Here is a 17643-nt window from a genome sequence, read left to right on the forward strand (position 1 = left end):
TTTCTCATTGATATTCTTTCTTTTTCTCTTTTTTCTCTTTCTTTTTCTCTTTTGCTCTGCTAAAATCATCAATCAGCCCAATTTTGTTGATTAAAATGTCATACAGCCATTAACAATATAATTATGATGCTTGTATAATATATATTTTGTTTGTATAATATAAATATAACATGATTCCACTCAAAAATATATTTACCTCTGTAACAGTAAAACTGGAACATTCTTTCCAACTTTGACTTTAAAAAGTGATAACAGTTTATTTTCAGTTTATGTTTTGATAAATTGGCCGCACACATTATTTTGACCCGGCTGTTGCGGGTTCGACTCCGACTCACATATGATGCATCTTGAAGTAACTGAATAAGACATTTTTATTACATAAGAAATTTCAGTTTTAAAACTTTATCAGTTTGCTTATTATCTAAGTTGCGTTCTGGGATACCTGCACAGCGAATGAGAAAGAGGATAAGAGAAACTCCCAGTGAAGCTGCACTGAGAGCAAATTTGAGGTCAGACCTCGGAAAAACACAGGATGAAAGAAACATTATTTAATAAACCACAAGAAAAATTAATATTGGTTTGTATATCACACACATTTGGTGACTTTATAATAAACTTGGTACAATATGACTTCTCATTTCATGTGTGATTTGTCTTAACTTCCACTGACCAAAGTTAGTTTCTTCGTCAAAATTAAAAGGAAAAACCTTCTGCAATCTTTGCTAGAATTTGTCGACTTTATTTGTTTCTTATCTGAAACTCATAGGTTTTCTAATAAAGGCGAACAAAAGTTCACTTTTCAGTTTCTGTCAGTGTTTTAGTTTCACTGTTACAGTTCAAAGTTCCTGATTCTTTTTGAAAACTTAACAGTTTCTTCCTCAAGAGAGAAATTAAAAGCATTGAATAAGAATAGAGATGCAAGACTCTGATTTGTCACAATCAGATGGGAATCTATCATATAGGTTTTGTCACTAGGTTCTCTGTTTCTGCTTAAAGTTAATAAGTATCATGTGAATTTGACAGGTTTTCATAACAAATACATTTGCACTAACATTTGGTCACTGTTGTATGTGAACTAACCAGTTTGTATTAAAAGTTGTGTATCTTTCTTTCCCTCAGTCAATAGATTTCCTAAATAATCTGTTTTCACACGCCGGGAGATTTTCCCTTCACACAATTTTTAATTGATACTTTTTCTCAGTGTTCAGTCTGTTGGCTATTTACATACATATACATACTGTTGATTTTTCATTTACTTCCTCTTAAGATAATATATTTTTGTGCAAACATCCTTGACCAATACAGCCAAACAAAGATCTTTGTCGCTCATGTGGGCAGGAAGGAGGAGAATCCTGCAGAAACTTTCGTTTTCTCAGTCCAGCGTCTTTCATCCCATCTAGTGGCCGTTAGTGAGTACTGCAGCACAGGGGCCTCCAGCATTATACAATGTTTGAGGCTAATTAGCCTCAACATTAGCCACATGTGGCTAATGTGGAGCTCATGACAAATTTTTATATTCAATAGGATTTTTCCCCCTTTAAATCATAACACTATAGCATCAACTTTAAATACAACAAAAACAATAAAAACTGATAATTCATCTCTGATTTAATTCACAGAAAATAATCTGTTGTTTCCACGGCCACTAATAAGGCAAGATGTTGCCAAAAAATGGAGTTGCATTTCTGTAGTAAGGGGAGTTTTTGGATGTTATAACAAAGATGGACATTTAGGATAATATGTGATAAAATATTGTCAGCATATGACTTTTTGACATTGAAAATGTCTCTGACAAGCTTCACTCATCAAAAAGACACTTGTGTTCAAAGTTGTGTAAGAAATTATTTCACTAAAACTGAATTTTACTGTTGCCAAGTCACAACAAACATCACCTCAAAACTATTTCAGGCAGAAAATGTAACTGATTCTATATAAGACGACACAACAAAATTAAGTTGAATTTTTGTGTCAACTGGCAGAAATCATTTATTTAAGGAACCACAAATTGCATTAAACTGGAGGTTCTGCTGTCAGGCTGTCAACTTACAGCCCAGTGTCATATATTCTGGTCTTTTGAAACACACCTAAAGTCCTTCTCAGGTAAGTCTGGAGAGAGGAGCCTGCAGTGGTTCAATGATGGATCATTAAAGGTCAAGAAGTGTCAGTAAATCCCACTTTAGACACATGTAAGCTAAGAATACCTGAGCTGCTTTAATGCACAGACCATCACTGTGATGCACACACTGATTTTTGAAAATATTCCTTTGCTCTTATGAAAACACAAACAGATGCATAAAAACTACAACAGAATAAAAATACACAATGACTACACATGAACAGATGACATGAACTCCACATTTCATTTGATCTATAATGATATTCGTACTGTTAAAGTTTTCAGTGTCATATTTATCATCACTTTGTCAATTTCAACCAGTTAGTGACTGAAGCTTTCAGCTTTGCTTAACGGGACAGAAACAGACTTTGCTGACGTATCATGACTAATTTAACTCTCTCTTTTCAGGGCGATGGACGAATAGACCGACTCCTGCTCTGATGAACGCTGGGCAGCGGTCGCTCTGGAAACCTTTGACCCTGATGGACGAAAAAAATAACAATCATTTGAAAACCACAGTCAGTTTAAGTTTCAATTTTTCTGCAGCTGTTAGCACCAGTTATTTCAGACTCCATGCAGTTAAAGCTGTCAGTGTGTTTTTAGGAGATGTTTTTGTGAAGGCGTGGATGCAGAATTAGATCAGTGTTTTATTTCCGTGTGATTTCTATTGTTGTGTAAAGGAGCGAGCTGAGGGGCCCCTCGCTGCGCCCGGTGGTTTCACTACGTGTTTCTTAACTGACAGATACGTCTGCCTGTCTGAAAATAGTTGGAGTGTAAAACTGAGCTAATGTCACGGAGTCTGCGCCACAGAGGACAGATGAGTCATCATGGTAATAATACCTTTCTTCTTTATCTCAACGGCGGCGTACGTGACATCATCCGGTTTATTTGTAGAGTCACCTGGTGAAAAACATCAAGCACTAAAAATGACTTCTGCTGTTTTCAACAATAATGTGTGACAGAAACAAACATCTACCTTTCCTCTTCCCAGGCTTGTTCACCAAAGCATATGTTGAATCATTTGGATCTGAGACAATTTCATTTCTCAAGGCTGCAAAAATGAAACAGAAAAAAAAATGTAATCCACTGCAGATGATTGGTCTGTCTGGATGTTGGTCATTTGAGAGTCGACAGCAACTTTTACATTCGTTTCTGTGAAAGTTCTGGTAAATGACCAGAAATGTTCTGATAAATGACCAGTAAAGTTCTGGTAATTTATCAGAACTTTAAAGTTCTGACCAGTTTACTGGTCAGAACTTTAACTGACCAGTAAAGTTCTGGTCAGTTAAATGACTGAATCACTTCCTCAGTTCAGTTCTCAGAGTCGCATTAATGATCCGTTTACTGGAGTCTGGTGAAGCGAAGCCAGAGTTGGGAATTTACACAGTTACATTAATTGAGTAACTTTTTTAGAAATGTATTTTTACTAAACTGTACTTTATTTTACTTGAGTCGTATCTTTTCACTTACTTGAGGAAAATTTATTGATTTTCTTCCCACTGAATGAAAAAACAAACATGTTTCAACTCAAAATTCACCAGACACAGAAACACACCTGCAGTTTTTGTTAAAGTTTATATTGAAAGAAACTGATTTTGAAAATATTTATTTTGCCTGATTTTTTAATTTTCTTGGTAACTTGCATGAATTACCATAATTTTGGTCCTTAATATACCAAAATTCCCACTTACTCTAACATTTTATTCAGTATGATTATGTAATTTTAAATATTTAATTAGATTTAATCAGTTAAAACTTGAGTAGACTTTTTACTAAATACCTTTTTTTACTTAAGTAAGTTTTTAGATGTCTATATTTTAAAGTATTGCTACTTTTATCTGAGCAAAGTTTTGTTTACTCTGCCTCGCTCTGGGTGAATTTAATATTTATATATATCAGATTTGGTTTGATTTGATGATACCTGCTGTACAGTTGTTGTTTTATTAATATTGTTAGAAAAAAAGAAAAATATTTACCTAAATTATGCAAAAAGTTGTTTAGGTGCTTGCAGAGACTTTTGACCAAATATGTATATATTTGAGTCTGTAGATATAATTTCAGATATAATTTTCAAAATATAATTAGAATTTTCCACTAAAAAGCCCTAAAAGAATCAGGTTGAATTTTTGACATCTCCCGGTTTAGGGTTAGGGTTTTTTCCTCAACTAAAACAAAGATAAATGATCAAACTCATGTTGCACATGTTGCAGAGAGAACATTTAAAGGAGTTAACGGTACCTCTGTGTTTCTTGTAGAGAATCAGTCCAATGACCCAGAAGAGCAGAGCAAAAACCACGGACAACAAAATGATGATGATAATCAGCATGTTAGTCAAAGGCTGCGTCTTTTCATTAGATCCTGAAAATGAGACGTAAAACTCAGTGGACAGTGAGAGACATGCAGACACCCAAACGTTTCAGTTTCCATGCTCTGCAGGTTTGCACAAGGCTGAACTTTGAAACCTATTTTTCTGCTCTAAACTTTTCAAAGATTCTCTGAGAAAATAAATCTGCATCTGAGCTTAGACTTTATAAACCTTTTGCTTTTAGACCAAATCTCCTCAATTCGTATCCTAAAGATTAATAGAATATTTTCTTCTATTTGAAGAATTATTTTAACTTTGGTATCAAACGTACCTCCTATTGGACTGACAACAGCCAGCCAGCTTTCAGCAGACTCTCCTGAGTTGGAAATGGTGCATTTATAGAGTCCTTCGTCTGACTTGGTGACCTTGTTGAAGGTCAGATCGGTTTCATAGTGAGTTCCAATATGGACGCCATCTTTGTAGAAATCACTGAAGTGTGTTTTTTCTGAATCCTTCATAATGCACTGAAGAGTCACAGCAGATCCTTCCTTCACAGGTTGAGCAGAAACATTCAGGATGACGGATCCGCCTGAGCGACAGGAGAAGAAGTTTCAAATGTTACGCGACGATTTCTGCTGGATTTATAACAAATTCAAAATCTACATGTTTATTTTCAGTAGATATGAAAAGTTACAACATTTTAAAATGCCTGGTTTGCATGACATAAAAAACAAATATGACTCTTGTACATCCATATTTACTTATTTTATATTTTTTCAGTTTTATCAGATTTTACTTAGTTTATTATTCACTTATAAAGATTCAAGGGGGGAAATATTCTGAAAGGATTTATCTTGATATAATTTTGTTCTGTAAATTAACCTTAGAATTTTACATTTGCATATTTTCTAAAAGACATTATTTTAGTTAATTTAAAGAAAAACTTTTTAATACGTCATTGTGAGTTCAGACCTGTAACAGAGATGTTGAGAGCCCGGCTCTTTTCCCCTTCATGGTTTTCACACCAGTATTCTCCGCTGTGTCTCTCAAAAGCGAACTGAATGCTGCAGGATGCAGCTGCGACGCTGCAGGCGCCAGAATGATCTGCTGAACTCATTTTGTGAAGTTTTCTCCTCACTTTCTCGTCTTCCTCACAGCTTACAAAGACAGACTCGTACTCAAAGAACTGAAGTCTGTCTGGAGAGACAACAGGAAAAGCTGCAAAGATAAAAAACAGAAATGAATTGATCAACTTCAATATAAATCCATGGAAAATAACAATGAAAACTTATTTTTATTAACTTGTGATAATTTTAGATTGCTGCTGGATTTGTTTGTAAACAGATTAAAAATAATTAGAATTAAATCTAATAAAAAAAAAAAACAATTCTAACTAAATAAATGCATGTAACAAAATAGTTTCCGACTCACCAGGTTTCTGATCCGTGAAACTCAGATCAGTTTGTATCAACAGAAAGACAAAAACGTTCATGACTGTAGAAACATGAGGAGAAGCTTTAGATTAAAAACTCAAAGTATAGATAATATGTAGACTGTATCTGTACTCACAGATCTGTGAGCAGAGAGCTGTGACCTCCATGACTGATGCTTGATGCTGACTGAACGTGTCTCACATGTGAACCCAGATCATGTGCAGCAGAACTTCCTCTTCCTGTTTGGATTGTTACTCAGTGCAGCAAAGCAGCAGGTAGAAATAATGACATATTAATGTACAATTAACTTTAATTTAATATTTAATTAATACACACAGATACTCAGGTTCTGTTATGGTTCTGCAAAAGAACTTAATATTTGTGTGAACAAACTATGAACAGTTTATTACATGGTCGTCTACAGTCTTCCTGTCTGTTTATAACCTCAGTCTTCATCTTGTAACAGCTTGGATTATTTTATTTTTTTACACAGTGCTCTAACTGTATGAAAGTCTGTTAATTGGACTCTCAAAGATTCTTTATTTAGAACTTATGCAACAGTTAACTGGACCTTTACTAATTATCTGACTACGAGAAGCCGGTGTTTTTTCGCCCCTACTGGCTGAACATGAAATATTGATCCTACTAAATATTAGCAGTATATTTACTGTCGCTGGCTTCTTATGGTGCAGTTTTTCTGCCATCTAGTGGTCATCAGCCAACATTGCATCACCGCAGGCCTGTTAATTTATATTCACTGCTGCAGCAAAACTCTTTTGTGTCATTTAATCTGTGGCTGATTCTAATAGAGATTAAATATCATCCAGAAAGCAACAGATGATTCATTCGCAGGCTGGATGCAGCAAGCGGGCCTTGACTTATGTGATGTATGAACTTTCTCTCTATATATATATTGTATTCTAATGTTTTTCAAAACCAGTAAGCATAATGGTTTCATTTAAAACCTTCTGCAAACTTGAATCGCTGATTTTCTGAAAGCTTTTATCTTTCAATTAACCAGTATGGAGATTGAACCCGCAACCTTGGCATCATTAGCACCACGTTCTGACCAGGTGAGCTAACTGTCCACACATCATGCTGAGTTCACATTAATTTAAGAAAAACTCAGTTTATGATCTGAAGACTTTAGGAACGTTTTTCAGAATCAACATGTACATTTTTCAGTTGTTTTTTATTTTATTTTGAAATGTTGATTTTATTTTTGAGCCATTTTTATTTTGAAGTGTTTATTGTGTGAAAGACTTTAGATTTCATTTGGTCAGTATGGGGATTGAACCCATGACCTCGTCATGTTGCCCATTAGCACAAAATCAGAGATTTTTGTAGCCATGACAACAGCATTGGAAGAAAAACATAATTTATTGTTGGTTTGAGTTTGTAAAAATTTACTGAATAATTTCTCCTGAAGTACAAATATGAATTTCAGTGTGTGGATGCAGCATTTGGTGTTTGGACAGCAGGTGGCGCTAGTTTAACACCATTAGATTGGATTAGCTCAGCTGTTTTTCATTCATTCTCTGACTGCAGACAGCAGACTGACCTCAGTCTGACTCAGAATGAATACATGAACCGCTGGAGATATTAATATTTCTATAAAGTGACGATCATCACAGTGAGTTTATTTATAAAGCAGTCGCTGCTCTTCTGAAAACCAGACAGATGTGACAACAAAGGAAACAAGAACATCATAAAACTAGAAAATACAACAAGCAAAAGTCTGAAAGAGAAAGAGGATGAGTCCTAAAAACATTTTTTAAATTTCTATAAGCAACATAAATGTATATTAAATTGTTCTGTTTATTCTTGCTTTGTTGTTTTTGTCCATTTGAACTTGAGATAAAAATGTCAGTGACTCTTCTAGCATGAACTCAAAAAGCCAAACAGTCAATAAAAAAAGTCATTTAAGTTTTCAGGGCGACTGAAGCGTAGTAGACTGACTCCTGCTCTGGTGAACGTCTGTCGGTGGCAGCTGAGGTAACCTTTGACCCTGATGAACAAAAAACAGAAAATTTACTAGAAAACTGCAACCAGTTGAAGATTTTAGTGAAGCTTTCTTTTCTAAAGTTTAGCAGCTTTTGGCATCAATTATTTCTGATCCTATTGAGTCGAAGCTTTTTGTTTTTGTTGTTAGTATTTGTGCAGAAATGATGCAGCAGTTGGAGACAGTTTTCTGTTTAATGTCAGGTTGAATCTATGCTTGTCTGTTTGCTACATGTGGAGCTGCAGCCTGTGGTTTGATGGTGAGATAAAATTACTCCCATCGATACATCTGTCTGAAAATAATCCTTCTCAGAGTTAGCGTGTAAAACTGAACTACTGTCACGGTTTCTGCGCCACAGGCAATACAAATACCTTTCTTTTATCTCTATGGCAGCGTACGTGATATTGTCTGGTTTGTTCGCAGCGTCTGCATCTGTTCAAAAAAAAAAAAAAAAAAGACAATGAACGTCATGTCTTTTATAAACCTAAACAAAAAACACTCACCTTTCCTCGTCCCGGGTTTCTTAACAAAGGCATAAGTTGTAGCCTTCGGATCTGAGACAATTTCATTTTTTGAGTCTGCAATTAAAGAAAGAGAGAAAAAAAACTTTATAATTTAGAAAAATGATTATATTGTCAGTTTTAAGAAAGGTTAATAATGAAACTGATAGTCTGTCCTCTGTAATTAAAATGCAGAGAATCGAGGAGGTGAGTTAGCGGACCTGAGCGTTTCCTGTAGAGAATCAGTCCAACCACACAGAGCAACACAGTGAAAATGGTGGACAACAAAATGATGATTATAAGCGGGAGATTTTTCACGAGGTTCGTCTTTTTGTTAGATCCTGAAAGGTAGATTTAAGATATCATGTCAGTGAATTCAGACACATTTAGGCTTTAAAATCAGATGCACATAAACTGAAGACGTGTTGGATGCCTGTGATTTTTATAACTTGATTCATTTAGTGAACAAAAACACAGTTCACTGCTTTAGCTGCCATAAATATACCGTCTTCTTCTTCTTGTTGTTCTGTTGAAGTGACAGCCAGCCAGCTTTCAGCAGACTCTCCGGCTCGGGAAATGGTGCATTTATAAAATCCTTCGTCTGACTTGGAGACGTTTCTGAGGGTCATGTCGGTTTCATAGTGGGTGGTGAGATGGACGCCATCTTTGTAAAAATCACTTATGTGTGTCTTCTTTGTGTTCTGTGAAACAACGGAGAGTCACATCAGATCCTTCCTTTGCGGCCGAGCAGAAATATTCAGGATCACTGGACCGACTGGTGGAAGAGAAAAGTTTCAACATGTTGCTGTTTCTGTGCCAAAATATATTTTTATATAGTTTAAAAATGTTCATGAAAGATCACTCAACCTTTTTAAATTACTAGGTTTTCATGCCTGCAACTTGTAAAACTTAATAGTAAAATTACATTTATAGAGAAAAGCAACAATTATTTTAAAAGGAATTACTGCATTAATATGGACGTCATCACAGAACATCACATCAGGCAAGTAGTGACTTTGAAATGCCTGAGATCTTCATGAAGCATCAAGCAAACAACCCAAAATTAATTAAGGAACATTTTCACCAGAATAAAATAAAAATAGTAAATAAGACCAGATCTGAGTATATCTGACCAAGGCACCACAAAAAGACAAATTTAAAGAGTTTTTGCAAAACAATGGCTTGTTTTGTAATTTAAAACATTCAATTGAATAAAAACAAACAGGAGGATTATTAGTGTATCGGTTTAAAACCTGTGCAAACACATTTTTACTCGTCTTCATTCTGATCTGAGCTGCAATGTGCAGGTTAAAGGTCACATGAAAGGTAGAAACATCTTTTGTTCACATAAACAAACTCTTTGCATTTTAACAAAGCTTTTCTCATTAGGTAAAAAAACACCAGAACAAGATTTTTGGAAATTTTAGAAGCTTCTTGAGACCAGTGAACATTCAGACCTGTAATAGAGATGTTGAGAGCCCGGCTCTTTTCCCCTTCATGGTTTTCACACCAGTATTCTCCGCTGTGTCTCTCAAAAGTGAACTGAATGCTGCAGGATGCAGCTGCGACGCTGCAGGCGCCAGAATGATCTGCTGAACTCATTTTGTGAAGTTTTCTCCTCACTTTCTTGTCTTCCTCACAGCTTACAAAGACAGACTCATACTCAAAGAACTGAAGTCTGTCTGGAGAGACAACAGGAAAAGCTGAAAAGATAAAATACAGAAATAAATTGATCAACTTTAATATAAATCCATGGAAAATAACAATGAAAACTTATTTTTATTAACTTGTGATAATTTTAGATTGCTGCTGGATTTGTTTGTAAACAAATTAAAAATAACTAGAATTAAATCTGATAAAATAAAAATACTTTTCACAAAATAAATGCATGAAACAAAATAGTTTCCGACTCACCAGGTTTCTGATCCGTGAAACTCAGATCAGTTTGTATCAACAGAAAGACAAAAACGTTCATGACTGTAGAAACATGAGAAGAAGCTTTAGATTAAAAACTCAATATATAGACTGTATCTGTACTCACAGATCTGTGAGCAGAGAGCTGTGACCTCCATGACTGATGCTTGATGCTGACTGAACGTGTCTCACATGTGAACCCTGATCATGTGCAGCAGAACTTCCTCTTCCTGTTTGGATTGTTACTCAGTGCAGCAAAGCAGCAGGTAGAAATAATGGCATATTAATGTACAATTAACTTTAATTTAATATTTAATTAATACACACAGATACTCAGGTTCTATAGATTTAAATATTATCTGCTCTTCAAGCTTCACTTTGTCGTTTTCCATGTTGCTACACACAATGTTCATAACGGGATTCAATTATTGTTTCTTTTTTCTGTGACTGAACTTTGATTCTTTGTTTGTGATCATTGAACAGTTGTGATCATTGAACAGTTCTTGATCATAATGGCTGCAGGTTTCAGCAGCTCCACACTGCCCCCTGCTGTCTGTACACCTGGAACAGGAGAACTGGTTTATCAAAGCTTTTATTGCCAGCAGGAAGTTTCAGGTCAAAAGAAACGTCGAAGGTGATAATAAATGTTTGGTTAATATACTATCATTTTTAAAAAAGTGTTGGAAAGCAGTAACAGGGCTAATAAATGATACATTAAAGAACATTGACATCATGTATGAAACACTGAACAGAACAAAGTGACTTTTTTATCTTATCTTTATCTTGTAGCAGGACTTTGACTGGATTACGTCGCACATTGAAACCGACTTCATCCTGAACGCAGCTGGTATGTTCTCCCAATGTTCGATTTTCTTTTGGAAATTAACTCAAAAGGCATTAATATTGTTTAAATTATTAATTACTAAGGTAATTATCGTTGTTATCACTGGTTAATCTTTCCCTTTCCTTTCGCTTTAGATTGTGATGTGATCTCTCTATGTTTCCACAGAATAGTTTCTCATCACCATGTCTTATTATTTTAGATTCAACTTTTTCTGAGGTTTAGTTTTTATTATTTTTGCAATAAATTAATACACATTAGATTAAAACTGTTTCTGCTTGTTTAAGATTGTAACTATTAAGATTTTGACCAGTTATTTTGTATTTATTCTCTCAGTTTTTGATAAAAATATTGATTTTAGTTTGATATTTGCCCTTGGTTTGATTTCTCTTCAGGAACAATGGCCGCTCAGACGGAGAGGACTGGATTCATTTCAGCTTTCTGGCCTTGGAATAAAGTTACTGCAGTTTATAATAATCTGGTTCTTTCTGTCTTCCAGTGGAAAAGTAGGGGTAAGTTATCACAACTTATCATCTGTATTTCTCACAGCTAACCATTAAAAAACAGTGACTTGTTTTATACTGTGATTTTCTCTTTTCTGACTGTAACAGCTGAAAAGTTCTTGTTGTTCATAAAAACGACTCCTGGTCGAGTTTTCCATCGATGTAAATCCAAAGGTGAGTTATGACTACTAACAACATGTACATGACTTTCCATCCATTTCATTGACCTTTAAGATTATTGCTCTATAAGTTAAATATTGAAACTGTGTCTTGTTTCACGTCGTTTCCTTTAACCCAGTTGTTTCTTCTCTCTGTAGCTACAGAAGTCGTAAGTTTCTGGTTTGACGTGATGATGACTCCAGTTCACGTTGTTCTTCGACTGATAGAGAAATGTACGTTATGGTGATGAAGTTTGTCTGTATATTCTCCATTCAGACACTGGAAATGAAAACAAAGTGTGAAACAGACTGTCAGAGGCTCCTGTTACTGCCTGATAGCACTTTGCTTTTTCAGATCTTTAGCATGGTTATATTTGAGTTCTTTGATTTTCTCTTTGTGGTTAGTCTAGGAATTGCAAACTGCTTCATTATGTTAATATATTTTTTCCTTTTCACTTCCAGTTATGATGAAAAATCCCCTGAAGGAGGTGAAACAGGAACTGGAGAAGCAGAAACATCAACTGATGGCAGAATTAAATCAAATTGAGGCTGAAAGGAAGAACAACAGAAAATATCTTCAGTCTGTAGAGGAATTAATGTCCCAGAGAAACGATTCTGATCATGAGATGTTGTTAATGAACAAAGAAAAGCTTTTACAGTCTCAGTGGAAACTGGATGAACAGAAGAAACTATGTGAAAAACAAATATTAAACATAGAAAAGAGCCTGGAACCCATATGAGATCATGAACACAAATCAAAACAGTGATGGAAATTAAAATAATGTGGTTTCTCAGTAAGTTTTCAGTTTTTATCATAATATTTTGAAATCTGTAATTTATAGAAAAGAGTAAGAATTTTATTCTAACAGCTGTCTTTTTTTTTAAGTCAGATTTTTAATTATAGTTGTCACATTTTTAAAATGACTCTAATCTGAATCCAACATACTGTGTATAAAGGACCACATTGTTTTTTTCTAATGCATAAATATATTTTTACAATCATTCATCAACTCTAAGTCAAGTCAGCAACAGTTCTCTACATGGATTTGGGAATAAAATGCTCCTTATGTTCATGTTTTTCTGTTGGAACTTAATTTTTATTTTTTCTCTGCAAAACCAAAAAGTCTGACCTCCTTCCTTCTGTCAATTCAGATTCATTTAACAGCTATTTTTTCAAAACTTTTTCCTCTATTCGTACTATTTAGTAAAAACATTGGTCGGTGTGATCAGGCTGGAAAATATAATAAAAATGATCAAAACTGTATTTTTGGTTGACTTTTTGTTCTTGTCTTTTGTCCTTTTTTAATTGAATGACCTAAAAATCAATATATTAGTAAATCTCCTGGGACTCACAGATTATTGAAACTTTATCCCCAGATCATCTGACCTTAAAAAGTTCAAAACTAGAATAAAAATCTGACAGCAGGAACTGTTGAGTCCATCATAATCCATATTTTTCATTATAAAATCAAATGTTGGAAAACAGGAAGCAGCATCAAAACAGCTAAACAATCATGCCTAATATAAACATATTAATATATTTCAGTGTAATTTATGTGAAAAGTACAAATTTATTGCAAGTTAAAATCCAATATCTGGAAAAAGAAATGTGCACTGCATGCATTCCTGTAGGTCTGAGCTACATTATGTATTTCATTACATAACTGAAAGCTACACAAGCCACTCATACATCCAGTTTATTACACATGATGGGAGTAAAGTCCAGATGGCAGCACTTTGATCAGCTGGGTGAGGTTATCGGCTCAAAGCTTCAATAACGACGTAACAGAGGTGAGTGTTGCAGGCTTTTATGAGTTATGTTGCTTGGTAAAATATTGTAGTTTATTACAGTATTTTCACGGAACATGATATTTCTTGTCAACATTCAGTCATTCTATAACTATATAATTGTTTTAACTTTAGCTGTTTTCCTGATATGAAGTGTTTGACCATCAGATCGATTTCTGTGCTTTAACTATGCCGCAGGTTTCTGGCTCCTGTAATTATCATGGCTTATAAAATGGTTTCGTTTGTCGCGTCTGTTTTGGCTTTTTCCTCTTGGACCTGTAAGTGATTCTTCCTTATGATCCAGCAGCTTTCTGTCTGTTTTGCTTTTTAATGCTGTCGTGTTTTTGTCCTTTTCAATATTAGATTATTTTCCAGGTGATAAACCAGCACATCCAGGGATGGTTCATTTTCCACTGGAAATGCAGTCAATGAAAAAGGTGGAAGAACAGGGAAGGAAATTAAAAGAGCAGCAGATGAATGTAGTTTTAAAACAGAAAGAAGACTTTAAAACAGAACCTGTAATAGTAAGTTATCAGTATCAACCCATTTATTGATGTAGTTATCGATGCATTTATGGTAAAGTCAGTTTCAGTTTCATTTTGACTACGTTTGTTACAGGATGTGACACTGATAACTCAGGGTGTGACAAACACTTTGGAAAACTAAAGAGTTTATTCTTTCAGGACGTGACTCCGATTCATCGCTCAGAAGAACTGTTCTTCACGTCTGCAGTCTCCACTTTGAGTGGATCTCTCTCTCTGGACACAGTGGTCACCATTCTTCTGATGCACATGTGTGGAGGTAATCTGTGCCTCTCCACTGAAAGCAGCTGTTTTTCTAGATCACTGTCAGTAATCAAATGCTGTTGTGTTGTAACTGCAGCTGATCTGGTGGCAGCCATGTCTGCAGGGATTCTCCATCTCTTCTCCTTCAGTGTCTTCATGGACTTGGTGTTTGGGATGATCACTCTTAATTACATCAACAAGATCAAGAGTAAGTCTCTGTTATTTGTCAATTTTTGTTAATAGTCAAAGTAACTACAAACTCAGTAGTAGGAAGAGCAAAACATACATTTTTGTGATGTAAATAAACATTTTTTGTCTTGGTTTTACCATTTGTCTTCTAAGTGAGTAATTTCATAAATGCTGGTCCAGAAATGAGTTTGGAATGGGACGAACTGAGACAGAATGTAAGAATCCATCTGGAGAGAATTGGTCTGAAAGTTGCTTTTGTAAAGAAAACTACTTCAGCTGGATGAGTGGGAGACGCTGCTGTTGACATGGATGAGCATCAGAGCAACAATTCAAACATAAAATAGTAAGAGCAGAAATCCATCCAGCTGCTCAACTTCCAGAACCAGAGAAACTGTAGTAAAGACAAGCAATATGTCACCCAAAAATGTTAGAAAAGAACAAATGAGAGCTGACATGTCTGAGCTGCTGCAACAGCTATATACTCCTTTTATAATGAACCGTCAAGCTTTAAATGTTTTCTGAACTCTCAAGCATTTCAGCTGACACATTAATTAAACTGGTTTGTTCATCCAGAAAGCTTTAAATCATTGATTTAAAATAATTAATCTTCATGTCTCTTATTTTTTCTGTTTATATTCTCTTGTTAAAATTAAATTGACACCTTAATGAACCTAAATGCATTTTGAAAAGCTCAGGTTCATGTAAAGCTGTAAATGTGTTGGATTGTCTTAAAAATCAAACGTCAGAAGATCGAATAAAGATTTTTTTCCAGACAGATCTTTGCAGGGTTTTTGTTTTGCTAATTTCTTGTTTATGTTTTAACTTCAGGTGAGAGAGAAGAATTACGGAAAACAAACTGTGAGCTTCAGAGGAAGCTCCAGCTGACGGAGCAGGACTGCAGAGATGAAGCTGCAACGCTGCAGGAAGTGAAGAACAAACTGAAGACCTGGATGCATCACATCAGAGTCACAGCGAAGGACATGGAGGCTGAGACTGAAGAAACCAAGCAGAAGCTTCTGGCCCGGGAGAAAAAAGCAAAAACTTTCAGCCAATCTTAGTATCTGCTGGTAGAGAATGGAAATATAATGCAGGTGGAAACTGGACAAGCCTGAGAAAAGATGATAGAAACATTAAAAATGAGAGTTTCTTATATACAGAGGGAGGATAATTGATTGAAATAATCAACACAGAACAGATTCATATTTTTATTGTAAAAGTTACAGAATGAAAAACCATAAAGGTTTAAAAATGAGGTTTAAGTTCAGATAGAAAATGTAAATAAATGCTAATTTATGAACCTGGTTACTGACTGATGGTCTATAGTTCTGTATTTATTTTTTTCTTTTTGATGACTGAAGGTAAATTTTGCAGCTATTTTGTTGACTTTTTTTTTTTTACCAGTATTATAGGAGTAATGCAATAATACTTATGAACATTGTGTCATATTTAGTGTTATTAGATGGTATTTATGGTTTTCACCTGCATTTTTACATCAATTATAAATGTATCAAGAGTTTAACAACAAAAAAAACTTGATTTCTGTTTCCGACCAGAAATCTAAACAAAACAATATAATCAGTAATTGTTTTCTATTAGCAGACATTTTGTATTGAAATTTGGTCTCAACAGTAACAACATGGGAGTCATTAAAATGTGACATCACCTCGTTACATTATTTATACATATTTTATTATTTATTGACTCATTGTTGCACTGACAGACCTTTAATCCAACATTAATAAAATCAATAATCAATAATCAAATGTTTATTGGTTGTATTCTGTTTTCACTTTCTCTCTGTAAATGACAAAGATAACCCTCTGAAGTTCATCTAATCATCATCTAAAGTTGATTTCAGCTGATTTTGTTCCTCAAATAAAAGCTTTTCAATGTGAATCAGGTGTTAAAACAGTAGGGGGCAGTGTGGAGCAGCCCAGATGTGCACTGATTATGATGCACCTGTTTTATTCCACACTAGTTCAGGTCAAGGTCAATCAAATGACGAGAAGTGACAGAAAGGTTTAATCAATTATTTTTAGATCTGTGCTTGTTTATTATTCCAGCAGATGGCGCTATGGTAACAGCTGCTTCAGTATTAAAGTAGCAACTCTAATCATCAGGTTACTCAACAAGCAAGGAATAAAATAAGTATAAAAACATATTTTGTAAAAGATTAATTTTGCCCACATCCAGTAAAACTTAGATTGTCACAAGCAGGTAGATCACATCATTTATTCATCAAAATTATTTATTTAAACAAATAAAAAAAATGTTTTACAATGTCATGTTCAAAACACAAATAAAAAGATTTGATACGTGATTAATAAACTGAAGTTTCCACCAACTTTTACAAAGTGGACAATCATCATGCAGCTGTTTAAAGTTACAGACTGAAGCTGCTAATCACACTGTTGACCACCAGATGTCACTAAAGAAAAGCTTCGAGTGATGAATTCATCAGGAAACATCACGTGGTTTTCACCTGAGAGGGCAGATGTGTGTGTGTGTGTGTGTGTGTGTGTGTGTGTGTGTGTGTGGGGGGGGGGGGGGGGTGGGGGGGGGGTGGTGTGTGTGTGTGTGGTGTGTGTGTGTGTGTGTGTGTGTGTGTGTGTGTGTGTGTGTGTGTGTGTGTGTGTATGAGATCTTTGCCTCCTTTAATTCAGACAGTTAGAGAAATGGCAGCTTAATAAAATGACGTCAGTCTCGGTTTCAGAGTAAACTTTGTTCTCGCTCACATTGAAAAATAGTTTCACAGTAATTGAAATCTTTAAATCTTTTCTTTCTGTAAACATTCAGCTTTCTGCCATAGTTAAAAGTAACAAAACAAAAGGTGCATCTTTACAGCAATAGTTTAAAATGAATCCTAATAGTTTAAACTGGCAGCTTTCTCACACATAAAGGATCAAACTGATGTCAGCATTTAGCTGGAAATGACAGAGCAGTGAATGAGAAACTCTGAGAGAAAAAGGAGAAGTCCTAAAAATGAGCCCTGAGGTTCACCTTTCCAGATTGGCTTCATATGATCTGAGAACAGATTCATAATGCAAAAAGAAAATCTATTATGACAGTAGTCTGCCTAATTTTCACACTTAGACATTTTTTTAAAAAT

General features: G+C 34.9%; 1 protein-coding gene and 1 long non-coding RNA gene across 2 annotated transcripts; both read left to right on the plus strand.

Annotated features, from left to right (window-relative positions):
* The first annotated feature begins 11549 nt into the window (after positions 1-11549).
* Positions 11550-12503, plus strand: LOC129351433 (uncharacterized). Its single transcript, XR_008604733.1, has 4 exons — positions 11550-11623; positions 11723-11788; positions 11932-12006; positions 12235-12503. It is a non-coding gene; the product is annotated as an uncharacterized LOC129351433 (long non-coding RNA).
* A 984-nt stretch (positions 12504-13487) lies between these two features.
* On the plus strand, positions 13488-15889 carry LOC129351416 (uncharacterized). The gene is made up of 6 exons (XM_055020278.1): positions 13488-13563; positions 13759-13838; positions 13924-14084; positions 14244-14361; positions 14443-14553; positions 15363-15889. The coding sequence occupies exons 2-6, from the start codon at positions 13781-13783 to the stop codon at positions 15590-15592; spliced, it is 678 nt and encodes a 225-aa protein (XP_054876253.1). The 5' UTR covers positions 13488-13563; positions 13759-13780; the 3' UTR covers positions 15593-15889.
* Positions 15890-17643: the final 1754 nt, after the last annotated feature.

Source organism: Poeciliopsis prolifica, unplaced genomic scaffold, assembly GCF_027474105.1.
Source record: "Poeciliopsis prolifica strain line A6 unplaced genomic scaffold, Auburn_PproV2 SCAFFOLD066, whole genome shotgun sequence".
Taxonomy (NCBI): Eukaryota; Metazoa; Chordata; class Actinopteri; order Cyprinodontiformes; family Poeciliidae; genus Poeciliopsis; species Poeciliopsis prolifica.

Bases quoted from the DNA above. Each gene is read 5' to 3' on its own strand.
- LOC129351416 (XM_055020278.1), top strand. From the start codon at position 13,781: ATGGCTTATAAAATGGTTTCGTTTGTCGCGTCTGTTTTGGCTTTTTCC. The intron at 14,362-14,442 runs GTAATCTGTGCC...TTGTAACTGCAG, and splicing joins TCTGATGCACATGTGTGGAG to CTGATCTGGTGGCAGCCATG. The intron at 14,554-15,362 runs GTAAGTCTCTGT...TTTTAACTTCAG, and splicing joins TTACATCAACAAGATCAAGA to GTGAGAGAGAAGAATTACGG.